The 27,679-nt window shown below is 40.2% G+C and overlaps 1 protein-coding gene across 4 annotated transcripts; it reads left to right on the top strand.

Annotated features, from left to right (window-relative positions):
- The first annotated feature begins 908 nt into the window (after positions 1-908).
- Ociad1 (OCIA domain containing 1) lies at positions 909-26,120 on the top strand. 4 transcript variants are annotated; one of them, XM_041671242.1, is made up of 9 exons: positions 910-1,066; positions 2,405-2,467; positions 2,882-2,962; positions 10,764-10,817; positions 15,829-15,876; positions 17,165-17,300; positions 19,137-19,312; positions 23,091-23,243; positions 25,654-26,120. In XM_041671242.1, the coding sequence occupies exons 2-9, from the start codon at positions 2,410-2,412 to the stop codon at positions 25,689-25,691; spliced, it is 744 nt and encodes a 247-aa protein (XP_041527176.1). In that variant the 5' UTR covers positions 910-1,066; positions 2,405-2,409; the 3' UTR covers positions 25,692-26,120. The 4 variants fall into 4 exon arrangements, with proteins under 4 accessions (XP_041527177.1, XP_041527178.1, XP_041527179.1 ...); XM_041671243.1 differs by lacking the exon at positions 23,091-23,243 and having other exon boundaries at positions 909-1,066; XM_041671244.1 differs by lacking the exon at positions 23,091-23,243 and having other exon boundaries at positions 909-1,066; positions 19,137-19,357.
- Positions 26,121-27,679: the final 1,559 nt, after the last annotated feature.

The following is a 27,679-nucleotide window of genomic DNA, read 5'->3' as shown; positions in this document are numbered from 1 at the left end:
CTCTGTGTATGTATTGGTGGAGACAGTACAGCAAACAGTGGAACACAAAAAACAGGCTGTTTCTCATTGGTGTGAGGCTCAAGGGGCACAAAAGCCTAGCCATGACTCCTGATCAGCGCTTACATGGCTGTCTTTGTTAAACACACCCACAGCACAGGTTTGTGGCCACTCTAGAGGCAGTGAAAATAGATAACAAGAGGAAAGAAAAGAGAAATCTGACGTTTATCGGAGTTCATAACTCGGTGGGGCTGTTCCTTGTCAGTCAACGATAAACTTTCTGTACTTGGCTCAGAATAGGCACTCAGCGAACATCTCTAGGGCAAATGAAAGAAAATGAATTGGTGGTGGTTGGGGTTGGCGGCCTGACATCTGAGGGACAAAAGTCAGTCTCCCTACATTAAAATACACTGTCCTGTTCATAGAGCCTGAACTCCTTTTCATACTTGTTTTCATCCAAACGATGAAATACGCATTATTTACTCCGCTGTGCAAATTCCGAGTCTCCGAGTGGGAATGTACTCCGACTCCGGTTCTAGAATGGGTCAGCCACTAGTCAGGAGTTTCTGACTTAACTGGGTGTTCACGCTTAAAATCCACTCCCTAGACTAGAGGCCTGAAGAATAAAATGATTTCGGTAAAGCTTAAGAGTTAGGGGAAGCCAAGGAAAGTCAAAGGGATGAGCGGGGGCGAGAAGGGGAGGTTCCAGAACGTCCCTACCGGCCTGTCACAGCACAATCACTGGGGTACTTCACAAGAGCATCGAACCTCGGGGCAGGGCGGAGCACCAGTGCCAACCCCCACACCCCGCGCAGCCGCAGTGCAGCTCCGGAGCCTGGGGGTGCGAAGGGGCGGGGCCGACACCGTGAGGGTTGAGAGGCGGCTCGGCAAGTTACCCCCAGAGCGGCCTAACGTCATTTCCTGCCGAAGGCAAAGCTTCCGGGTCGCGATCCGCAGGACTTGTGTCTGGGTGACTTCTCGGCGTTGTCCGCGGTCTCTGCCTCTGGGGTCCTCCTCCGGCCTCTGCCCGGGCTCGTGCTCGCCGCGTTGCCACCTCCATCGTGAGGAGGTGGGTGTGGTGGCTCAGCGGTCCCCAGCTTGTCTGCCAGTCTCCCACCCTCGCCCGCCATCGCCTCGCACCATCCGCCATCTTCCTGCCTGGAGGCGTCGGGTCGTGCTGCGGGCCTCGGCTCGGCTGCAGCGTGGGGGACCCGGGCGGCGAGGGCTTGCAGGGAGGGGTGGGGAAGTTGGGGTGACAGGTGCGGGGCAGGAGTGCTGGAGTCTGCGGCCACGGCCAGGCTTTGCCTGAGCCTTTTATTTTTTTATTTTGGAATTAGGCGCTGTACGATGTAGTGTTGAGACTGATCTCACGGCCCTCCAACCTTTCTGGGGAAGATGTTTCTTTCTTTCTTTCTTTTTTTTTTTTCTTTTAAGAGTACGTTTTGCAATTTGAGAAGCATTCCTCAGAATGCTTCATCCCACCAAGAAACCTTTTATGAAACCATTTCCTCTGACGGATGGGTATGCAGTGTTTTCTTAGTAGCTATACGAATTACTGAAAGGTACTTTGCTGTTGGCATCGTGCATCTCATACCGCGTTTTTATGCTATTGTTTAAACGTGGAGATTACTCGTTATCTGAAATCCTTAGGTCTGCAAGACGAAGGAAATATCAGTATATGTTCCTGGAATGCGCTTGGATATAAAATCGCATTTATTTGAAGATTATTTTCGGCCGGTGCAGGGACAATTAGAAGATTAGTAGTTTGATGTTAGGAAGCAGCTACCTATAGAGAGACTGTGACGTCGTTGTTTTTTTGACTGCTGAGTTATGGGAGGCGATGCAGGTTTTTTTTGATTAATTGAAAGCCTAGAAATGGCGTGGGTTTTTTTTCTCAACCATCTGGACATAGTTGTGTGCGTGGTGGGGCGTTGTTTGTCTATTTTTTGTTTTTTGAACCATGGTACAGAATAATGTGAAATAACCTCGCCTTAGAAGAGAAATTTTGTCTGTTTTTGTATACCTGTTTTTCAATTATAGGGCCGAATTGAATAATTAGTTTAAATAGTAGGTTTATGACCTTTTTCCTCATGAAGTTATGTCAGGTAGCGGTTTGAAGCAGGGTCTGAAGACCTGGCTCAGTAATGAAGAGCACTGGCTCTTCCAGGGTACCTGGTTCCGTTCCCAGCCCCCACATTATCACAGTATCGCAACCATCTGCAACTCCAGCACCTTCTGGCCTCCTCAGGCACCGGGCATGCAAACAAAACATCCATGCACATGAAATAAGTTTTTCGAAGTTTAATGTTTTAAAGTAAATATTTGTTGACCGGCAAGTAGACTGATTATAGATATTTAACCTATTCTAATACCTTATAATGTTTGGATATGAATGTCTTTGATACAGGAACTATGAATGGGAGGGCTGAGTTTCGAGAGCCGAATGCTGAAGTTCCAAGACCGATTCCCCGTAACTATCATATTAAATATTTATAATTAGTAGCGCTTTCGGTGTAAGGAAATTTTAGTTGCTTGAGTAACAGTAGCAGCTGGGCTGGCTTTCCGGGTGTGATGTCTGCCTGCACAGTCACAGGGCTTCATCCTTGTTTTGACGGTGTCTTGTTGCAGTCTTAAAATTCCTCATTATCTGAGCGGGGCGGGGGTTGGTTTTCCGTCTTTTCATTTATCAGTGTGTTCAGCCTGTCTTAATAGGTAGTAAGAATAAATTCTGTTGGAGGTCAGCGTTTTTTAAAAAGCTGACCAGCCAGTTACTTCATCACTTTATTTGTCTATTTATTTATCTGTTTTTAGATGTTCTTATTACTAGTAGACAAAGCTAACTTTCAGGCTTTTAGGAAAATGACTTTCAGTTTTTCTCCAAAAGACATAGGGGCTGATTACATTCCGACAGAGGAAGAAAGGAGAGTCTTTGCGGAGTGCAATGAAGAAAGCTTCTGGTTCAGATGTGAGTTATCCTTTTTGTGAACTTTAAAAAAATGTCCCTGCATATATTTGTGTGGGTGTGCCTGTGTGTGGAGGGCCGTGGTCGGCGTCCTTCTCGGCCTCTTCCTCTTATTTTTTGAGACAGGATTTCTCACTGAACCTAGACTTCTACCATTTTGGCAAAATTGGCCATCCAGCGAGTCCCAGATCTTTCTGTCTCGGCTTCCCGGTGCTGAGGTGCGCGTGCTGGCTGTTAGATGAGCATCAGGGGTCGGAACTCAGGTCCTGGGCTTTGCATCGCCAGCCATCTCTTCTGCCCTGGTCCTCGGTTTTCTATCAGCATAAGCCTACCTTCACCTACAAACGTGACTTAAATTTATGTTTGAAATGATAGTTACATGGAGAACATATTGGGGGCACTTTTGGCATAGTATGGTTATTTATTACTAATAGAGATTAAAGAAATAGAATTGTGCCATATGGTGGTGGCGCATGTCTTTAATCCCAGCACTTGGAACACAGAAGCAAGCACATCTCTGTGAGTTCAAGGCCAGCCTGATCTACAGAGTACCAGATCAGCCAGGTCTACACAGGGAAACCCTGTCATGGAAAAAAAAAATGAAAGAAATAGAATTGAAGGAATTAAGGTTAAGAGGTGTTGAACATGTCCACCTGAGTTACATGTTAGTGAGTGAATCACTGTGCCTTGGAATCAGGTCTGCCTGAACCACAGCCTTTTGTTCTGGGGTTTACTCTTACATTTATGACTGTTGTGACAATTGTAGTGAGGAGTCACTGTACTATCAACTCTGAATTTCTGACTACAGATCTTAAGATCAGGATTCTTGTGTTGCTGCTTGTCTGTTTGTTGTAGCTCTGGCTGGCCTGGAACTTGCTGTGTAGACCAGGTTTAGTGTTGGAGACTATCCAGTGGTAGAGCTCATGAGGCCCTGGGTTTCATTCCTAGCACCAGGAATTAGTGGTAGTGGAGGAATTACAGAAGACCAAAAAGACAAGCAAACAACCAATTCCGCAAGGGAACTAGACCAGGCTAGCCTTGCATATGTGATTATTCTGCTTGTTTTCTGCTAGGAGTTCATGTGTTTTCAAGTCTTAATGACACAGAATTAAGAAAAAGGAAACCCTGTAATCCCAGTCCACAGAAGGATCTTGAATTTGGGCTGGCCCTGAGCTATATAGTTGAAGATCTCCCTGTGCTATACAGCAATAGTCTACATGAAAAAGACTAGGCTTGGTATGTAGGGTTCAAAAGATAATGCATTAAGCTAATGGATACTATTGGATCCAGATTTATTTTTAACTGATTAAATTTATGCTTTGTGTGTCACTTGAAATAGCTGTAATATTATGCCTAAATTGTATAGAAGGGAAGTGATCTATAGGCAGGATTTCATATATAGGAAAGTGATATATGAATAATAAAATACATTTTTATTACAATAAATGTATTACAGTCCCAAGTTAGAGAGAGAAATAAGGACAGGTGGAAAATAGCTTGCTACTGGACTTCTAGGTGGACTACTAGACCAAAGATTAATAGGTAACATTAGACTTTGGTTTTTTTGCTGGTTTATGGGCTAGAACCCTAGATGTCCCCAGACCTCACGAAGTGGATCAGGTTGGCCTTGAACTCACAGAGATCTCTCTCTGCCTTCCTAAAGGGATTGCTTTAGACTCTTAAAACAGATATGAACGAAGTGTTCTCTGTAATAACACCAAACTTTCGAACTATGTAACCAGATGATAGGAAATTAAACATGTAATTACCAAGAGAATTTAATAGTTATATAATAGGAAATTTTGTACTTTAACATTTGTTTCTCAGATATAAAATGCCGTATGTGACATGCATATTTATGCAAATGAGTAATGGAATTTATTTTACTAAGGAAAGTATTGGCTTGTGACTGTTGATCAGAACAGAACGTTAAAGTAATTAGAACACCTTGGAAATGTAATTTTTTGTACCTTTTGACATCTGTAAACTGTATTCCTCCTGGTTTGAAAGCAGGCTCATTCATTGATCTGAAGACTGCTTCATTAAGGTAGCTGTTACCTTAAAAAGTAACAGAAGGGCTGGGCAGTGGTGGCGCACGCCTTTAATCCCAGCACTCAGGAGGCAGAGGCAGGCGGATCTCTGGGAGTTTGAGGCCAGCCTGGTCTACAAGAGCTAGTTCTGGGATGGGCACCAAAGCTACAGAGAAACCCTATCTCGAAAAAAAAAAAAAAAAAGAAAGTAACAGAAGGCTCTGTACATAAAGTTTTACTGTGTTGCATCTTGTGTACTACAGCAGCTCCCAACCTTTAGAATTACTGAATGATGTATGAATTCACATTTGCATCAGATATAGATTGCATGAGTTGTATTTTATGTGTGTGTGTTAGTATTTTATGTGTGTGTGTTAGTAGTGTTCTATGATTTTCCATGGAGAGACTTAAACACCTGATTACCCTAGATTGGGATAACACTGATAGAATAAAGAAAGGATTCCATTGAAATCCTGCTTGGTGAACCATAGAGTTAGTTTCTTGAGATTGCTTCCAGGAACATGGTAGACCTTTGGGCAGCTGCATCATTGAAGAGTCTCATGTGTCCAATACATGGTAGGCCACATTGAATTATTTACCTTTACAGCCTCCAGGAAAAGAGGCCTCTTGACGGTCTCTTGTGGCTGGCAGTGGTCTTCTCGAACTCAGAGGAAACAACCAGCTACACTGCATCTTTCTGACTCTTTTTTTTTTTTTTTAAATATTTATTTATTTATTATGTATATGATATTCTGTGTGTATGCTTGCATGCCAGAAGAGGGCACCAGACCCCACTACAGATGGTTGTGAGCCACCATGTGGTTGCTGGGAATTGAACTCAGGATCTTTGGAAGAGCAGACAATGCTCTTAACCTCTGAGCCATCTCTCCAGCCCATCTTTCTGACTCTTAACATTCTTTCTGGGTTCTTTTGATGTCAGCTCCTTGGAGGGTATAATGAAAGATATTTTTCTGAGCGATGAGCCTCTGTGTCATAGCAACAGTCTCATCAGTTCAGCTTCCACAGTAATCACTATTATTGTAAAAGAAGTTTCTTTTTAATATGGTCCCCAGTGGCAGCAGTCTATAGCGTGAATACAAATGTTTAGGAGGCAATTTTACCATGCATGTTTAACAAAACAATAGTCATAGTCTCCCTACTGGGGGCTATGATATTCTTAGTTACAATTGTGCCCAGCTAACAGTATCAAACATAGTCTGTAGAGTAGGTTTAAATTAACCTGCAAAGGGCTGGAGAGATGGCCCAGTGGTTAAGAACACTGCCTGCTCTTCCAAAGGTCCTGAGTTCAATTCCCGGCAACCACATGGTGGCTCGCAACCATCTGTAATGAGGTCTGGTGCCCTCTTCTGGCCTGCAGACATACACACAGACAAAATATTGTATGCATAATAAATAAATATAAAAAAAATAAAATAAATTAACCTGCAAAGTTGTTGGTTGCACCCATATTAGTTATACCAGTATTATAGCAGCAATTATATCTTGCTTGCATAGCCACCAGGACTGTTGAGCCATAATTCTTTCTCATCCTCTGGCATAAAGCTGACTGGCACTACAAATGTTAGCCATTAGGGGAGGATATTGCCAGCTTGATTTCTTTGTGATGCAACCAGAGTTCCACATTAGGAACTTGCTATCTACTTGTGTAACCAACATCAATGGCAATAGCCTGGATAAAGTCAAGGGGATTTCTTGATAGTGTTGCTGCTCAAAAGTTGCTGATGGGAGTCAGTGAGTCAACCATATTGCTGGTGGCATGCTTTATTGTTCAGGGGACTTCCTGATGGTTTGGCTACCTTTTGAGTCACTCATGCCCCTATAAAGAGCTCTCAGTCGTAGGGTAAAAGGGCCAGCCAAAGAAACCCACCCTGGCTCTGAAACCAGAGCCAGTGAAAGAAACACAGCTTGATTCTGAGACGTGAACCCGTGAAAGAAATACTTTAGCCCTGAACCCAGAACCAAAGTAATGCACCCCGACTCTGAAACCAATGCCAAAGAAATATACCTTGTCCCTAGAATCAGAGCCAGTGAAAGAAATGTGCCCTGGTCCCAAAACTAGAGCCAAAAAGCTTTTAAAAAGGCCAGTGAAAGAAACGCAGTTTGGCTCTGAAATCAGCTATCTCTGATTTCAACTAAACTAACCAATTCCTGAGCAGGGAAAACTAACCTATCCCTCTTCTCCCTGGGAATACTCTGCTCCTAAGAAGCCCTGCCTAAACCCTATGCCTGTTCAGTTTTCAGCTGCTCTTCTTTCATACCAGTAGAGGCAGCCACTCTCCTGGATTCTTCCCTCCCAATAAATTTCTTGAACAAGGTTTGGGTGAAGACACCCTTCCTGGAAGCGGAGTGGGACTGTTAACACTGTAACACTGGGGGAGCCTTCCCTTAGCAGCACCAGTTGTTATAACTTTGTGGGAGAAGTCAGGAACAGGTTGTAACACTGTCACTGGGGAAACCTTCACCTAGCAGAGCAGAGTTGCTACACTCCTGAGCACTGGAGCCAAGCTGTAAGAACTTTGCTGGGGAAAGCCCTCTCCTGCTAGATGTGGTTATACTGGGGAAGCCTTTCCCTAGAGCAGGGCTGTAAACTGTTAGGCTTGCTGTGGCCTGTGTTCAACTGCCAGAGGGCTCTTCTACCCGAGCCGTAACACTCATTTTCCTTGACTGTCTCCTGCTAGGATCCCTTTCCATCTAAGCTGTGATACTTATACCAGTAACTACACTGGTTCACAAACTGAACTTGGATGAAACCTTTCTTTGATGTATGAATGCTCACTCTGGAATGTAGATACCCTTTTTACTTCTCTTTATGAAGAGTCCTGTTATAGCCATATATTTCCAAATTAGAAAACATGATCAATGACAAAAGCATAGATTCTTGTTCTTACCTTACTATTTAGATTCAGATCCCAAGTATATACTCCACCCCTCCCCCAAGACAGAGTTTCTCTGTGAAACAGTCCTACTGTCCTGAAACTCACTATGTAGACCAGGCTGGGCTCGAATTCACAGAGATATAATCTGCCTCTGCCTCCCCAGTGTTGGAAATAAAGGCATGAGCTACCACCACCTGGCCCCAAGTATCTACTTTAAGAGCTGTGAAATTTGGGCAAGTTTCTCTTTATGTCCTTGTTTGCTTATCTGCAAAATGGGGATGATAGCTATCGATCTCATGGAACTGTTGTGGGAATTAATTCAATTCTAATTTTACAAATGGTGATTATCTATTAAGTGGCTCTCTTCTCCTCCCCCTCACTATTTATTCATTTATATACATTCTGACCAATGCATTAAATTTTCTGGTGAAAACTGCTGCAGATTTAGAGCAGTAGTAGCATTTTGCAATTGTAAGGAGAAAAAAAGCTCAAGGAACTGTGGGAATGCTTTTGATAGATATGATATGGACAGTGGCTGTCAGTAATACTGATTTACTTGAAGAAACCGATTGTTTACAGACTAGAGTAGTATCTCATAGTACTGTGGTAAAGGCCACTGACCTGGGAGCCGGAGAACTTGGGTTCTGATCCAGGTCAGCCATAATTACCTGTGTTGTTTTGGGCATGTGAGTTGTCTGTTCTGGATACCAGTGCACTTTGATTAGGATAAAGACTAGGTAACTGCCAAAGCCCCTTTCAGCTGACTATTTTTGTGACATAAAATAGATCTTGTCAGTTGGGCAGAACTTAAGCCTAGTCCATTATCCCCTCATGGCATGAGAGGAAATGCCTGCTGGCATGGTGGTACATAGGATAGTAACGCCAGCACCCCTTCCCAAGGATTGTTACTCTGTCTCAGCCAGGAAAGTGCTGTCCATTACAGTCCTTGAACCAAGATGAGCTGATGCTGTAATTTCAAAGAGATTTGTTCTTTGAAAACCCTTAGATTATAATGCATGAAGGTATTCTAACCAGCATTAGAGAAAGCGTTTTCCAGCAAAGGTAAAACCTGTCAGTAAGTAGAATAGTAAGCCGCCAAGGCTGATTTAGGATGGCTGCGAATTATGTTTGATGATAAAGTCGATGTCTGATTGCAGAGTTAGAAATCTTGATCATAAAATTTCTGTGGTAGTTAAAATATTTATTTTTGTTTTTAATTGCCACATACTTCAGACAGGAGTTGAGCTGACCACAGACATGAACCAAATGTGGTTTTGTATTTAATATGCTAAAAAAATTTTATACTAAAATGATTGGGAGAAAAAGGCTGGTTTGATTACATATGCAAATTACTTGAGTTAATATTTTGTGTCCATAAGTAGCATTTTATTAGAAAAGGCTAAGTTTGTTTTTTTTTCATGTTTTATCTTAGGGTACTTCTGCCTTAGACAGCAGTTAAATAGTTGGTATATACTCTCTGGATGTTATAGAGTGTGCCAATCACCAGGTGCATGTTATTTTAACTCAAAATAATTTACAGCTAAAATATAAAAAGAAAAATTAGGTAAAGGAGCATTGGTGGAATTAAGAGGAAGCTGGACACTGGACACTTGCATCTGAGAATCTATCATGTATGCTCACTAGAAACAGAGCCAGGTTTTTATTGGGGACTGATCACAGAGGCACATTAGGCTGGCTGGTACTGAAACTGCAGACTCCCAGACAGGAAGTGGGTATTCAGTGTAAACTCTTTGTACAAACAGGTGAGAACTTATTTAGGTCAATTTATTGTCAGTCTAGGGAACTGTTTACGGTCAGGTTACCAGATCTAGTTTCTTGCCAAGGTAGTGAGTCTAGGACCAACTTCCATGCTTGCAGAGAACCTGGGGCTGATGTGGAGAGCAATGATTCATAGCTGTTTCTAAGTTATAAATCATTTTGAATTATAGGTTAATATGCATCTTTTACATATTTTCATATGCTTTTAAGAAATATTTTTAATGCATGATTTCATTCTTCCAGCTACCATTTAATCACATGATCAAATATATTTTGTGTCTTGGTTCACACAGTGTAATTTAGAGGCTGAAATCTTAGGATCTGATATTAGTCAATTTTCATTAGGTGTGAGACCTAACGTTGATGTTGATGGTCTCATATGGTTTTAGGTAAGTAAGGTTCTTAACATCTCCAAGCTTCCTTTGTAAATGGTAGCAATACGAGCTTCCTGTGAAGACGTGATGATGATGTAAATGTAAAGATGTACATTTATAAAGCTTCCTGTAAAGATGTGCTGATATGAAGGAGGTCATTCACTTGAGGCACCTAGACTGTGGAATTTGGTTGTCACTTAGTACTGAGTGGCTCTTGTAGTGTGCTTGTGAAGCATGCCTTTTTCCCTTTTATTTCAGAAGTGATTTCTAGTCATTTTACTTGTTTTAGTTGATTATTTTATTTTATTTAGTTGATTATTTTAATGACTTGCTAGTAGAACCTAAACCTAGGTGGTTTCTTTTTTTTTTTTTTTTTTTGATTTTTCGAGACAGGGTTTCTCTGTAGCTTTTGGTTCCTGTCCTGGAACTAGCTCTTGTAGACCAGGCTGGCCTCGAACTCACAGAGATCCGCCTGCCTCTGCCTCCCGAGTGCTGGGATTAAAGGCGTGCGCCACCACCGCCCGGCTAGGTGGTTTCTTGAATTAAAATATTTTCTAAAAATACTCCTTTATTTTCACTGTGTGTGCATAGTGCAGCTTTAGAGATCTTTGTTGTTGAATCTTCATCTTGAGGGTTGTGCTGTTACTGATACTAATTTATCTCCTGGTGTACTCAATAGTATTTTCCTTTTGTTGATATTTATAACTTCTTTTTCTTCCTATAGCTGTGCCATTGGCGGCCACAAGTATGTTGATTACTCAAGGATTAATTAGTAAAGGTAAGCATTTAAATTTTACATTTATTTAGCATTTTGGATAGCTTGCTTTATCTTATATTGATTTTTAAATAAGGAAACATTATCGTAGTAAGCATGGTCATTGATAAATTTATACAGTATTAGAAGAATTTTGTCTTTTTGGACCCACTCACTTGATTATATTGATTTGACATTTGATGGCATTGGGGCTGGGTATGTATTTTAATTGTTACAGTACATGTCTATGTACAGGAAGCCCTCAGGTTTAAACTGGTGGCACATACACGTAATCCCAGCCCTTGGGAAACTGAAGCAGAAAGTTCAGAAGTTCAAGGGCAACTTGGGCTACTTGAGACCCTGCCTCAAATCCCAACCAACCAGAGAATTTGATATTAACAATCTACAAAAGCAGGAAAGTACTTTAACATTTGTTGATAGGTCTGAAGAGATAGTTCAGTGGTTAAGAATACTTACTACTCTTCCAGAAGACCTGCGTTTAGTTCCTATATAAACTTCAGCTTTAGGAAACATATATGGCTTACACTCACACAGACGTACATTAAAAACTAACCAGCCAATCCTTGTGGCTAGTTTGCAAGGAGAACATCAAACCTGGTCTAGCTGAGCAGTGTGCTTACTTAGAGATTGTTAGAATGCAGATTCTAGGCTCTTACCCATCATACGAGTCAACGTCACAGTCTGTTTTACAAGTTTAAGGTGACTCCTGTGCACTGGCTTACATACCTGTAGTTCCCTAGTTCCCTGAACTAGCTTTGTCTTCTCATCTTGGGGAATAGGGAAGAATGAGTTAGCATTTAAAAAAAGTTTAGAAGATGGCTCAGCAGTTAAGAGAACTTGTGTTTGCAGAACACTCAGGTTCAGTTCCAAGCACCCTTATTTATGATGGTTGACAACTATTTGTGACTCATGTTCCAGAGGCCTTAACGCCCTCTTTTGGCCTCTGCAGGCACCTGTGTGCAGGTGATACACAGGCAAAGCACTGTTTAAATAGCGTAGATATTCAAGGGTCTCTAATATGTCTATATGTGCACACAGGTGCAACCTTGTCTGTCATTCTCCAAGCATTCCACACATGATCTCACTGGCCTAGAATTCGCCTGGGTAGGCAGGAGGGCCAGCAAGCCCCAGTTCTAGGATTACAAACTGAGCTATGTCTCTAGCCCATGGTAATCTTTTGTTAGTAGTCCCCAAAGAGGCTAAATTCGGTTGGCTTACATAGAACAGTTATCTCTGTGGGATTGAGTTTAGGTTAAATATTAATGTATCAGTGGTGCACCCAGCAGATTGCTTGTTAAATATACTTCATGAATTACTGGCCTGTTGTATCCTCTACCTGCATGTTTGGCAGAGAAGCATTCCAGAAAGTTGTGGTAATGTTACTATGACTCCAGACAATTTTTAAAAATCTGTTGACTAGCTCCTCTGTAAATGTGAATATGACAGAATGTGTTTGAGATTTTTTTTTTTTAATTTACTGTCAGAAAGCAGAATGTGATGTAACTCAGGCTGACCTTTTACTCAGTATATAAGAATTACCTTGAACTTTTAAGCCCTCTGCCTCCGCCTCCCAGGTGTGGGAATACAGACATGTTTCTACCTGTTTCTGGGATTCTGGGAGTCAGGCCCAGGCTTTGTGCATGGTGGGCATGCATGCGTTCTCTCAGCTGAATTACCTGCTCAACCCCATTTTAACTTTAACTAGATCATAGTGCTTTGACTGTTCATTTAGTCATAGAAAAATAAAACTGGTTTTAGTGTTGGAGGTGTAACTCAGTGATAGAGTTCTTGCCTAGTACTCAATCTCTGTTACCATTTATAAAATGGATTAGGGCAGGATCTGGGGCTTGGTGGATTAAGTTCTTATCATATAACTGAGAACCTGAGATTAATCCCCAGGACCCATGCAAAGCTGCAAGCCATAGTACATGGCTGTAATTCCATGGGTTCTGCCGTGAGATGGACAGAGACAGGATAATCCTGGAAGCTCACAGGTTAGCCTGCAATATGCAGGGATAAACAAAGAGATACCCTGTCTCAAACAAACAAGGTGGAAGGTGAGGCCTGATCCTCAGGGTTGTCACCATGCCCAGTACACACAAAGTGGATTTAGATTAAAATGGAAGGATCTGAGGAGCAGGGTAATAAAAGTATTGAAAGAATCTGCAAATAATTTCAGTGTAATGTATTATATGATCAAAATCTTAAACATGGAAACAACATGGAATATACATTTATATGCACTCCAAACTAAGTTGTTTCCTTCCTACGATAGGCTCTGTATTGGGGGAAACAATTTAGTCACATTAGTTTAAAGAAAAAACTGGCAAAGGGGTCAACAGAGAAATCAGTGTCAGTTTGTCATGTAATATGTGGCACTCCAGCGTGTCGCTTAACTAAGAATAAACAGAATTAGGTGTGGACTTGTACAAAAGAAATTTAAGAGCTGTAGTAGTCATCCTAAGAAACATGCATGTGAACATGGACTGCAGCAAGTAGTCATCCTAAGGAACCTGCATGTGAACATGGCTGACACAAAGAAACATTATGTCCTGAAATGCTCAGATGTAGGTGTTCAAAGAAGATAGCTGTCAATCTTTAAAAGAAGTGATTCAGGGTAAAAGCAAAGGAAGAATGAATCAGGAAGGAGGAACATGACTGATGGAAAGGCGTCTGTGTGAGGCCAGTGCCCCTTCTTCCACCCCAGCACTCCACTCCAAAAGGATATTGGTAGGTGCAGAGGCAAAATCAGGAACACAATTAAATAGATAAGTTAGAACTAGAAGAAGGAATAATTACCTTTTTGATTTATGGTGTGTAGAAGAAAAAGTTTTAGACCCCCCCCCCCCCCCCCCACACACACACCGTGGTAACATGAAATCCTAGGCAGTTGAGAATAAGGTAGAAAGGACAGGCTTTTGGGAAAGGAGTCAGACAAGATCTTCAAAGACATATATTTTAATAGCATCTTTTCCGTAGTACATTATGCTTGACGTGCTATACTGGCTGTTCCCCTTAGTACTTGATCTAATAAGAAAGGATAGAGAACATAAAAGGAAAAGCCTCCTTTCATGTTTCTCTGACTGTTTTTTACTGTTTCAAATCTGAGTTCATGAATGAGCGCTTGGCTATTTATGTGTTTTAATCCATTACAGTCTGTGTCATTCATTTTCATATGTTTATCATTGTTGGAAATGTCAAAGGTCATCACTATAACCTCTGTGATGCTCGAACTTGATGGGCAGTTTTTATCTTTGACCAACATCACTCATTAGTACCAATTTTTCTTTTAGGGGTGGTGGCATTCCAACTGGGTTTCACTGTGTAGCCCTGGGTGCCTTGGAACTCTGTGTAGTCCGGCTAGCCTTGAACTCAGAGATGAACCTGTCTCTGTCTCCCATGCACTGGGGGTAAAGGCATGTGCTTACGCACCTCACTCCATTAACCAGTTCTTTTTTTTATTTTTTTTGGTTTTTCGAGACAGGGTTTCTCTGTGGTTTTGGAGCCTGTCCTGGAACTAGCTCTTGTAGACCAGGCTGGTCTCGAACTCGCAGAGATCCGCCTGCCTCTGCCTCCCAAGTGCTGGGATTAAAGGCGTGCGCCACCACCGCCGGGCTAATTAACCAGTTCTTGAAGCGTTCTTTTTATTCATTTCCACAGTGGCATACCCAGCCTTGCTCAATTTTTTTTCATGCTTTTGGAAAGCTGTTACGTATTGTGCTGTTTTAATGCTATGCAGCACAAAAGGACTAATTTTTACTGTCTTATGCTCACGTTATTAACATTGGTTTTCTTCATTTGTCTTAGAAATGTTAAAGTTTGGTTTTGGCTTTTTGTATGTGCACATTTTTTTTGTAAGTGGACCTGGAAATTGAACCCAGACCTTTGCTAAATACATGCTCTGTCACTGAGCTACACCCCAGTTCAAGTCTGTGTACTACTAAGCTAGCAATGACATGGGTTTTAGTGACAGTGCTTACAGCTAAATCCCCATGATTGGGTCAGCGAGGTGGCTTTGAGAGTACATGTGCTTACTGCTAAGCCTGGCAGCCCGAGTTCTGACCTCAGAAGCCCCTTTGCCGGTTGTCTTCTGTGCTTGCCATGCCATGCAACCACACACACATGCATACAATGAGCAAATAGAGTCCCCATGGTTATCTCTAGCCCAGCATTGATGAACTGCTTCTTGTATTCTAGGGATTTAAAATCTTTGTCTACCTGGATAAGAAGGTGATCGCTTACACTTTTTTTCCATAAGCTTTTTCTTTCATAATTAAAATTGGAAGCCACCTGGACTCAAGGTCCATGCCACTGACCGCACTGTTCTGAAAGGACGATTTTTATTCACTGCACTGCACTGTTGCTTTTTTTTCTTAGAAGACAGTTTATGTATGAGACCATTTCTGAGTTCTTGGCTTTGTTCATCTTATTCTTGCATCTAAATGACTGTCTTAATTACTATTACTTTATCAGTAGGTCTTGGTACCTGATGATAGTTTATTCTTCAATGTTACCTTGGCTGTTTGTGTCTGCATGCAGTTTTTAAAATAAGGAAAGCATATTTTGATTTTATGTGGAACCTTGAGTTTGTAGGTGAATTTATAGAGAACTGCCTTCTTCACAGTTCACTTCTTGAACATGGAGTATTTCTTCATATTCATATGAATTCCTTGGTAGTTTTCTAGTTTTTAGTGTAGACCTGGTTTTATATGTTTGATTAGAGTTCTTCCTGGCTCTGGGATAATTTTTAGTCCTGTAATTGATCAAATCTTTTAAGTGTTTGTTATTGTTGATCTTGGTAGGTAGAAATATTTATAGTCTCTTGACTGTGACAAGTGGTCATTTCTGTATTTACCTATTGCAGTAGACTATAGTGTTTTGACATTTAGAACATTTTCTGTTGACACTGAATTCACAACACAGAGTTGCTGTTGGCAGTTGCTGTTTTAAGATAGTCGAAACTGGTTTTTCCTTCTCTGACAGTGTTACTCAGAAATACTTCACTCTTCTTTAGGAATCCTGTCAAGTCATCCAAAATACGGCTCCATTCCTAAACTTATATGTAAGTATGAACAATGCTGTGTTTTTCCTTCCATTTTTACAAATGATTAAATTTAAATCAGATATTTCAGGTAACTAATATTACATGTTTATATACTGCCACAAATCAAGTTGTTTGAGCTTTTCAATAAGTTCACTGCTTGACAATCTTAATGTCAGCATTGAAAGTCCTGTGTTAGTTAAAAGACTCCTCTCCCCTTTTTGTAATATAAAATTGCTTTTCATTTGATTTTACTTTATACACAGTTCTTGAAATAAATTCTTTTTATTTATTTATTTTTGTTTTTTTGAGACAGGGTTTCTCTATAGCTTAGGAGCCTGTCCTGGAACTATCTCTTGCAGACCAGGCTGGCCTAGAACTCACAGAGATCCAACTGCCTCTGCCTCCTGAGTGCTGGGATTAAAGGTGTACACTACCACTGCCCCGCGAAAATAAATTCTTGCTTTGTTTATAGTAAAAGGGAAGTTACCTAGATATTCTGCTAATCCAGATTATTATGTCTGGAATTGGCTTTTTCCCTCTTTAATTTATGTTCCACTTTGTGGTTGAAAAAAGAAACTAAATTGTTCTTTTTGAAATGGATATGATCTTTTTTTTTTTTTTTTTTTTTTTTTTTTTTTTTTTTTGGTTTTTCAAGACAGGGTTTCTCTGTGGTTTTGGAGCCTGTCCTGGAACTAGCTCTTGTAGACCAGGCTGGTCTCGAACTCACAGAGATCCGCCTGCCTCTGCCTCCCGAGTGCTGGGATTAAAGGCGTGCGCCACCACCGCCCGGCATGGATATGATCTTTATGAAACTTTTTGGGGTAGCTTCTCTTTTATTGGAAACATACATGATACAGCAATGTCAAAATTACAAATGAATTTGTAATTCTTTATTTTAATGGACTTGTTATACTGAGTTTTGTTTTTAAAGCAATCTTTTGAAATTGTTGGGGCTTGTAACACAGTTCCAATTTACAATAAAACAAATGCCCAGGTCCCCATGACTAGAACCTATTTGTTTACTTGTCCATCTCTCTCTGTCTTGCTCCTGCATATGAAGTGTGGTGTGTTGGGATTGTTTATGTCAATGCTGCTTTACTTGGACTGAGTTACTTTGGGGAAAGCGAATTATATCATAGACTTTTTTGTTTGAATTTTATCTTTTATCATCATCTTAAGTTAATCTTAATGTTTCTAAAACCTTAGAGATATTTAGAGATGTACTTTTTAAAAATGTTGTTTCAGAAAAAATTGCCTAAAAAGGCCCATTCAGTGACATAATTTTCTGTTTGTTTTTGCAAATCAGTTGCATGTATCATGGGGTACTTTGCTGGGAAGCTTTCTTATGTGAAAACCTGCCAAGAAAAGTTCAAGAATCTTGAAAACTCCCCCCTTGGAGAAGCTCTGCGGTCAGGCCAAGCAAGGCGCTCTTCCCCACCTGGGTAGGTCAGTTCTCGGCTCCACTTAGGGTTTTGGTTTTTAAGAAACAGAATGCAAGACCTGGAGCTCTGCCTGCGGAATGGCCATTTGCTCTAGTCTAGAAGTGTTTTGCCTTATGAAGTAGAACAAGATTTGGCTACTTTATGACCTGTCCAAGAATTAAAGGGCTTTTGTTTTGATTCAATTTGGCAAGTTCTTTTGGTAATTTATTGCATTTTGGACTTCTTTCAAGTTACCAGATTCTGTTAATCTCTCCCAATGGATAGCCATTTTTTTTGTTGTTGTTGTTGCTTATTAGGGAAATAAACTTAGCATAAAGTTCATTTTTCTTGAAACTTGGAATACATGTTTGCTTTGATTGTCTCATACCAAGAACCAGAGAGAATTCTTAAGGTATATACAAAATGAACTGGTGCCTAAATAAATTTTTGGTGTAAATTGATACAGGTATTTTGAAGTTTTGTTTATTTGTTATTTACAAAGCTGTACATCAGATAAAAAGGAAAAGCAAACCCCATAGGCTCTAGGTTGTTTACAACTTTAAGTAGAGGAAAATCTAAAATCAGCGTCCTGTCCAGAGGAGGTAATGAATGAGATTATGTTATGTATAATTGTGGGTATTGTGAGGTACTTTATAACTGCAAAGTCTGTGAAGCATCTGAGTGAAATGTTTTTTATAAACTAAAAGATAAAAAGTATAAAATAATGTATATAAGTTTATGCCAATAAAAATAGTATAAGAGATTAGTAGTGCTGGTTGTGATTGTCACATTTTATCCTCGTACTCAAACTTCTGCAGTGTGGTTTTGAAAATGAAACAACTACAATAAAAGTCTTGCAGAATGATAACATGGCAAGGTTTCCACTTGGAAAGGTGAAACAGGAGAATTAAGTGTCAGGCCAGCCTGGGCTACATCTTTACATCCTGTCCCCCAAACAAAGCACTTTGAAATGTTAAAAATTTTAGAGTACTAAAGCTAGATGTAATTGCACATGGCATTAATCCCAGCACTTGGGAGGCAGGAGCAAGTGGAGCTGTGTTTCAAGGCCAGCCTGGTGTACAAAGAGATATCCAGGACAGCCAGGGCTACCCTGTCTCAAAACAACAACAAAAATATTTCAGACTTCTAAATCTCATAAAGCAGTGTTTAACCCATTGCTGAGATTCTTCAGATTGTGGTTTAGATTTTGTATTGTGAAAATATAAATAACTGTATGGGTAGGTAAATAGGTAAGTAGTAAGATCATTAATCAGACTGATGAATTATTTCATAGAGGAAACAATGTAAATTTTATGAGAAATTTACCTGTGAGAATTATCAGACTAATACCTGTGTCTGTATCGGCAAGTCATGGTTTCTATGGACTACAGCTGTGGAATAAGCTCCGTATTAAATGGATGCATAGACACATTGATTGAAACCTCATCTGAAAGATGTTTTTCTTTGTAAGAGCCTTAATACACACAATGAAATTACCCTCCAAAGCTAAATACTTAGAAATTGAATATATGTTTTTCTATTTCCCTTCATTCAATGACTGTTTACTTTTGAGGCAGTTATGCTATGGCCCAGTCTAGCCTCCAACTCAGGATCCTCCCATCTGAGCTTTCCTAGGACTGGGATTTCCATGTTTTCCATCATATTTAGTTAGTGACCATTTTTTAGTTGCCAAAGTAGAACAGGACATAGCTTAGCTACTTTTATGGATAATTTATAAATAATTTAAAATTATTAATTTTATAAATAGTTTAAAATTATGATATTAGAAACTCATTGCTTATTTTTATACATTAATCTAAAGTCCTTGTTCTTACGTATTATGATGTTTTTTTACAGGCATTATGCTCAAAGATCCAGATATGACTCCAATATGAGTGGTCAGTCCTCCTTTGTGACGTCTCCTGCAGCAGACAGCATAGAAAAGGAGGCGCTTCCTCGTTACGAGCCAATTCCATTTAGTGCGTCTATGAATGAATCCACTCCCACTGGTATTACTGACCATATTGCCCAAGGTAGAAACTTCTCTTGAAATGAATTTCAGCATTTATTGGTCCAACGTATGTATACACTTTATTTGATGCTCTTTTCTGCTGGATATCTTGTCTGTGTGCTACCGTTAGCTGTCAGCCTAGCTTCATCCATCAGCCTGACTCAACATGTTTGTTCTTTTCTTTTCTCCTGATTCTTCACTCATCCAGCTACTCTTGCTAGGGAGGGAAAAGATAAAGATGAGCAAGGCCTGGTTCTTATCCTTAAGAAACTCAGTTATTTAGAGGATACGGAAATAGATGGATAAACTTATCCATAGATTTTTGCAGTGGTTGAAAATGTTCCAGATGTAGAGGAACAGCAAATAAGAGGTTACTGTCTGTGGGCAGCGGAGACTCCAGGAAGGTATAGGTTATATTTGATAGGCTGGTCTTAAAGGCTTTTAGTGTCTTGCCTGTAATTATAAGAAAAAAAATTCTTACCTGCTTTATAGAATTGTTGCATGGGGAAATCCACTGGAAAGTGCATTGTGAAGTTTGTGTCAATACTAAGTTCAGAGTGCAGTGTGTGTGAAGTAAAAATTTTGGATTAAGGCCAGGATGTAAGTTATGTTTAAAATTTGATATGATCTTGTAGTCATTGTCAACTAATTTGTATTTCTTCATCTTGAATGGAGACAGCACTGTTGGGATTAGATGAACTAGCCGGACGATGCTGGCAGAGAGTAAATTGAACAAACAGATGTTAGATTCCTTCCTTTCATTCTACTCTACAGTGAAAGATAGGGGTTTAGAAACAGAAAGACAGACCCGCTTTTTTTTTTTTTATCTAAAAACCCTAAAACATCAAGAGCCATGGAAACTAGAAGTTAGGACTGGAACATATTTGGCAGCAAGTTGTGATCTTTATTTGCTTTATTTAAAATGATTTTTCCTATACTTTGTTATAGAACTATTGATATGTTTACTTAGGCATTCCTGTCCTGACCTGGCTGAAGATACTATATTTGTTAATATATTTCTCAAGTTTGTGACATCTCTAACTCAAAGGACTTAGATAAGAAATTGTGGACCTGGGGCTGGAGAGATGGCTCAGAGGTTAAGAGCATTGCCTGCTCTTCCAAAGGTCCTGAGTTCAATTCCCAGCAACCACATGGTGGCTCACAACCATCTGTAATGGGGTCTGGTGCCCTCTTCTGGCCTGCAGGCATACACACAGACAGAATATTGTATATATAATAAATAAATAAAATAAACATTTAAAAAAAAAAAGAAATTGTGGACCTATATAAAGTATGCTTCGAGAATTATTTTGAAGGCTAACTTAGCAACAGTTAGGGGCTTGGCTTTGTTTTTGTCCTTTTGAATCTAGAGTGAATCTCCATATAGGTTAAAGAGATGGAGGAAGAGAAGGGTGCAGTGAAAAAGAGAAACTGATGATAAGTTAAGGGATGTTTAAGAGGGTCCAAAAAGGGACTTAGATAGCTTTAATAAATAAAGTATCCACAAGCCAAGTGTGGCTTTGTAAGTTAGTTAGAACTAAATGAAATGTAAAGTTAGTTTCTGTGGCCTTGGTAGCACTTCAGTTGCTCAGTATCCTTGCATGCATGTGGTAGCTGATTTGGATGTGGCAGTGTAGAATACTGTCACTGAAGATTTACTGGATACAAAGCTTTTTGGTGGAAGTTTGGGCGGAAGGGAAGTGACAGTTGCAGAAGATAAAAGGCTTGAGTTCAGGAGAATGTTGTTGAATACCTTAGTCTTAAGGCCTCCGCGCTTTCTCTGGTTGGCACCAGATACCACATGAGAACAGAAAAGAGACAGGCAGAGTAAAGATACCGTTGTAGCTCTGACAGCAGCTGTTCTTGTCCTTCACTGTTTCATTTTTTCATTTGTGTTCTGATCCATTCTTCCTGTAGCCTAGGCATGCACCAGCTCTTTCCTTGCAGTGTTGTGCATCCTTCCTACCATTTTCATCAACAAAATCTTGTGTTCTAATTTTTTTCCCCATATAAGAGCAGATAAAAGTTATTTTGATCTTTACCCACAAGTGAGCATAATCCATATTTAATATCATTTTAATGCCCTCCATAGCATCTGTCCACTTCTGGGTTTTGTATGTATGTTGTCATCCTTCCTTCTAGGTCAAACTTAACACTGTTATCATTGTTCCCCTTGTGGGTCCTGGAGCTGCCTTGCTTTGCCCAGCTGCTGCCCTTCCTTCCAGGGCACCTTCTTTTGCCTTTTGTCATGTTTGACCACTTTTTAGCTTTCTTTTTCTAGAATCCCAAAAACTTAGTGATCTTTTTAAAGTAGAAGGCATTCTGCCATATCTGTTAGAAAAATTGCCACGGGTAGTTGGTTAGTTTTGGGCAGTGCTTTTGCTCCTTTCGTATTCCTTCCAGGTCTTATTCACATTCACAAAGCAGTAAAGTACATTCTCAGTGCAGGGTCAGAACATTTCCATTGGAGAAAATACCTATCAGTCTTCTCTTTGGTCATGATTTCATTTATCACAGAACAGTGGAATAATAAAGTGTTTCTTTTTTGCCTAAGAAAAAAATTAGACCTGGAAGGAATTGTAGAGATCAGTATTCAAGTTCTTCACCACTGGGAAAAGCTAGAGTCAGAGACGCTTAGTGATTTGCCCAAGGACTCGTGCTGATGGCTAAATGAGCAAGGATGCAGACCCAGCAGCGTCCTGGAAAGTTCCAGCTGCCTTGGCACTTTAGAAATGCAAGTTCACTGGTTGTTTACTGCCAATGTAATCCAAGTGTTTAAAATCGATGTAAGGTTATTCTTAAGTTAATGTAAGATTGTTTTTCTTCTTATCCAGGAAAAATGAGTTTCTAATCATGGCATATTAGAACAAATTATAAATTGAACTCTTGTTTCTTTTTGTTGATGCAGTATACATTTACCAAGATAAAAGATTAGAGTTGAAAATGCTATTTATTATTTGCTACTTAGAAGATTCTGATTATTCACTGGAGTTTTAAATAAATTTGTGAAAATTGATTCAAAATTTAGTTTTTTACTAAAATAACATGCACTGTTTTTGTCCCTTGCTGGCCAGTACTTTCAGTGAGGTGTATAGAACGTGAGTAGGTGTGCTCTGAAGGTATCATCAGTTATCCTTTTGAAATGCTCTTGTGAATCTTTGCTATTTATGAACTTAAACTGTGTTGTGTATTTGAGCTCGTAACTGTAGAGAGGCCGCTCTACAACGTGTGTATTTGACCCTGATGCTGCTCACACATAGATTCTCTCTGGTATGGAAGAGAACACATAGCTAACATGGACCTTTTCTTCCCCCTCGGTACTGGGGGTCAGACCAGTGGACTCAGGCCCACTTTGTTTCATACCATGGAATGGTTATTTCAAATATTTTTGTTTAACTACCCTAAACATAGTAAAAAATTTTTAGATAGTATGTGCCCATAGAAATATTAATATGATTTACTGTAAAACTTTGTTTAGTTGTGACCAGTAGACTCTAATTCTATACACAGTATAATGACTCTAGCATTTAGTAAATGTAAGGCACACTGTTAGATCTTAGCGTTTTTATCTTTTTCTGGCTGTGGCTGAGTTTATAAAAATTTTGATAATTGTAAATCTCAGAAGAACAAGGAGGAGAGATTGTACTTCCGCAATTGTCTTAGAGGAAGTCAGTGCCTTTGGAGTGATAGTAATATTTAATTTTTCTGTTTCAGTTTTAGGTAAAAATCATTTGCAAAATTTAGTCACTTTAGACGTTATCTACATCTTATCACCACTTCTTAACTGTTTGTTGTTTTAGGACCTGATCCCAACTTTGAAGAAAGTCCCAAAAGAAAAAGTATTACATATGAGGAATTAAGGAGTAAGAACAGAGAGTCCTATGAAGTAACTTTAACACACAAGACTGACCCCTCAGTCAGGCCTGTGCAGGAAAGAGTGCCCAAAAAAGAAGGTATGCTAGTAGTTTAATCACAGGACTCTTTGGAGCGGAAGCTGAAGTGTCAGCTTAAAATGTTACGATATTGATGTGTCTTTAGCTCTTCAAGCTACTCACTAAAATAATTTGTTTTTAAAAGAATAGTTATTTCAGAGTGGGCGAAATGGGTCATCAGGTAAAGGCGCCTGTCACCAAGCCTTATAACCTGACTTCAATCCCTGGAGATGTATGTGATGGAGAGAAAAGAACCAGCTTCAGAAAGATGTCCTCTGGCATGATGCAACACACACACGCACACAAAAATAATAAATTGATTTAATTTTTAAAAACTTTACTTATTTTGTAGTTACCACTTCTCCTGTTTTAAGGTGTTTCAGAGGATGTTTAAAAAAAAAAAGCCTAGACAGTAAGACACAAAACAAGGAAGCCAGCTCTCTAGTACAGTGTTTCTCCTTAGAAGGAAACATTGTAGGAATTGATAGCTTTTCCTAACAATTCAGTGTGTCTGTTACATAATCACATTTAGTGACCAGAGACTGATAGCTGGTCATTAGTCATACTTTTGGCAAAATCATGGAGTCGTAATTGAGTAATAAGACACTTTAAGGCATTTCTAGAGGAGGAATTTGACTTTTTCTCTATTACTAATAAATGTAAGTTATAATTTAATCTTTTTTGGACAACAGTATGTTACAAAAGTAAAAGTGTAGACATTTTTCATATAAAGGAAGGAGACATTTTTACTAGGTTTTGTAACTGATTATTTTGACGGGATGTCAAGGATGGGCTTGAAGGTTTTCTCTGCACTCATTTAAAAGTTAAGTGTACAAGACCCTGGTTTCTATTCGTAGCACAACAATGTCATGGGTAAATACTGTCCTCATAAGAATAGGTCTTCTCTAGGGCCATATGTAAAATACAGAGCAATCCTTACTAGTATTGTAATGATTTTAGAACTGATTTGATGTCTAGTAGTTAATAGTTGATTTATTTACAACTGCTTTTATAATCACAAGGCATCAATTTTGTTGTAAATTCTTTACCTTTGAGCTAGATTTGTGATCTAGAACACTAAACTCTGTTGCTGGCCATCCTTTGTGCTGATAGACCGTGGCTCAGACTGTAAGCTCCTTGAGGGCAGGAACTGTCCCCCCTTTTTCTGCTCCTTTACTCCATGTTTCCCAGCACAGCATTTGCACTCGTGTCAGGAAGGAGCTGTTGCCTTGATTTTTACCTGTTCATCTCAGTCTGCTAGGCGAGGGAAAGAGTTCTGTGCACTTGACCTGGAGCTCTAGCTGGATGCTCTTGAAATGCTAGTATGTGACACACTAGTAAATCACAGCCCTTTTCTTGCTAGAAGAAAACTGAGGTTTTCCTTATGTTTCATACTACAATGTAAAGAAAAGGCCTGCCATGAAATTGTGATTTTTGTTTTTCTAAAATGTTCTTGAGTCTAGGTAGAAATTTGGACATTGGTACATTGGTATAAATTCAAAATTTCTGAAAATAATAGTATTTTGAGCTTGCGTTTATATGGATTATATTTATACTATTTATCTCACTGGAAAGTAAGATAGAAAGCATATATTATCAGAGCAGTATTAACCACACGTCACGGATGCTTGGAAAACTGCCGTGTGGTTACAAAGGAGCAAAGAGAAATGTGAGGAGAACGGGCAGAGTAATGATTGTAGTGTCATAATAAAAAGGCAGCTTTGACTTCTAGATTCTCAGAAGAGCCACACTGCAATCATTGCTTCTTTACGTTAGAATAACCTCTTTGCTGCGGGTGCTAATTCACAGATGAGAAGTGAAAGAATGGAGGAAACAGGGACTGAGTGCAGCTCAGTGCGCTTTCCCAGCGTGTCTGGGCCCTGGGCTCCATCAGCACTGCCAAAGGAGGCAGAGGAGCAGGTTTCACATTTTAATATGTAAGATGCGGAATATGGGAAATAGTTATAATTTCTCCTTGTCCTTTGGCAGCTGATAGGAAAGATTGAGTTAACTACATTTCTGTTATTTAATTTTTGTGAAAAGCAAAATTCAAGTTTATTAGTGGTGCTTTTTTTTTTGGATTCCTGGTAACTTTGTTTTCGTATGTGCTATCATATGCAACTACATGCTCTTTGAGGTAAACTTGTAAAGGCAAGCGCCCAGACTTAGGACTAAAACAGGTCTCCAAATCTTAGGGTTTTTTTTAAGGCTTATACCTTGGGCAAGTTACTAATCTGCTCTCTGGCCTTTAAGGTGGGCATTGTGCGGGGCTATGTAAAGTTCTTGATAAAGGACATTTGTAGTCAGCCTATATAGTTGACTTGCAGGTACTTTGTTCGCACTGTGCAAGCACAGCTTCTCATCCTCCTAACAGACTTAACGTGGTGTCCTTTACTGTTTGGAATCATCATTGTTTGTGCTTTTTTCCTAGTCAAAGTAAACAAATACGGAGATACTTGGGATGAGTGAGAGACCCCGTCATTGGACCTACTGAAGGCCTTCCATACCCAGCTTCATCCAGGTGGTGCACGCCCTGCATGCCTGGACTCTGCAGCAGTCTTCATAAACACATTGAAAACGAAATCCTGGTTTGTGTGATTTAACATTTGATGCTTTACAAACACAGATTTTAGTGTTTACTGTTGTGTAAATGTTGTGACCCAGGGCACTCAGAATGACGGTATTAGGCCATGGCTTGTACACTTGGTGACAGGGAAAGACTCGTGAAATTTGACTGTGACTCTAGATAAAGCTATGTGAAGACAAGTGATAGTGCATGCCGCGGGGGGAGGAGGGAGCACACATCTGGGGTTCAGCTTTATATCAGTTATTAAAAGGCCTTTCTTCAGCATTTGCTCTAGCATCTTAATGTTTATGGTGAATAAAATGTAAAACACGCATCAGCTGTCATTCTCGTTTTTATGGCTTGGTTTAAAATTTGCTAATGTGTTTTCGTGTATGGGTCTAAGTGCTTGGTATTTAAAGCAAAAGATCTGTGATGCAGTAGACACTAATATACAGTAAATCCCTAAATATCTTTAAACGCAGTGCTCTTTGTGTCAGCCTTTGGTCACCAGAATCAGATCTCTGGGACAATAAAAAGAAAACCTTACTTTGTCTGGTTCCAGGCCCTGTGAAGCCGTGCACTGTTAGGAAGCACTTGGCAGGTAAAGGTCACTTAAAATGCCAGCAGGGGAACCAGAAGCTGTCATCCCTCAGTCCCCTTCCAGGGCCTGCCCTCAGTGCTCTGAACTTCCCACAAGGTCTCACCGGTGGCTCAAAGGTTCAACTACAGCCCACTAGTACCACTCTAGGGACCAAGCCTTTAACACATTAACTTCAAACTAGCACAGCTATGTTTCCAAATTTTGCTATAGTTTCGTTATTGATGAAAAGTTTATTTCTGGTTCAGGTAAATTGAAAAATGTGGTCTTAGACCAGAAACATGTTTTAACTATTAGAAAATAGCCCCAGATTTGGTGGCTTATAGCTGAGCTTAGTGCTACTGTTAACCCTGGCATTTGTGAAGCTGGGGCAGGAGGGTTCAAGGTTGAGGCCAGGTTGGAACTACCTTAATAGTAACTTCTAGACTAGCCTAATATGTGCTAGATAGTAGGGTTCTGTCTCAGAAAACAAACCAGAACGGAGCATCTCACTTTACTCTGAGTCGGGATTCTGCTGAGGCAGTTGACTGTGGGTATATTAGTGCAGTGGGCGCTAGACAGCTAAACCTGGGGAGTCCAGTGCTGGGTCTGCCTTGGTGGGTTGAGTTTTAGGGTGTTGCTGTGTTTATGTGGATTAGATTAGACTGTGGCAGGCCTGAGGATCTTGAAGGATTGGGACTTGTGTGTCAGCGTGAAGAGAAAACGTCGCCAAAGCTACTTGCCTGTTGGCAGTATCAGCACCAGCGTGTTTTCTAGCGGCTGGGTCTGTAGACGCGGCTGATGTGTTTGTTAGCCCTTCCACCTCTGGCCTGACTTGGAAATTGCAGTTCTGCCTCAGCCTTGTGGGCAGTGGGATTAAGGCATGAGCCACCACACCCAGCTTTTGCTCACATTTTAGAACAGTCATGGCGGTGTCTCAGTCTGCTCTTGGGCCCCATCCATACCTACACTAGTCAAGCCCACACCTTCCTAGGACCCAACAGCTCAAGTGCGGGAGCTCATACAGTCTGTTCTGGGTGGATTACTGTGGGTAAAGCTCATAGTCTGGAGACCTGGGAACTCAGCATTACCTGCCCTGTTTACCCTCAATGGGAATCTTAGGCATAATGTCACTAGTTAGCTATTGCTGCTGAAGAAGCCAAACACAGTCTCTTGTCCATAGCCACCCTGAGGTCCAGCCAGTGTCATACAGTTTCTTATGAATGAGAGAGAGTTTATGTTGGGGTCTGGTCTAGAGAGATAATTCATGGTCTGGGCTGGAACCGTCCCCGACATTAGGCATATTCCCTGGGG

The sequence above is a fragment of the Microtus oregoni genome, unplaced genomic scaffold (assembly GCF_018167655.1).
Source record: "Microtus oregoni isolate MIOR12 unplaced genomic scaffold, Mior012 000021F_ref0000039, whole genome shotgun sequence".
NCBI classification, from domain to species: Eukaryota; Metazoa; Chordata; class Mammalia; order Rodentia; family Cricetidae; genus Microtus; species Microtus oregoni.
Note: the sequence above shows the minus strand (reverse complement) of the source record. Positions and strands in the feature narration are given on the sequence as shown.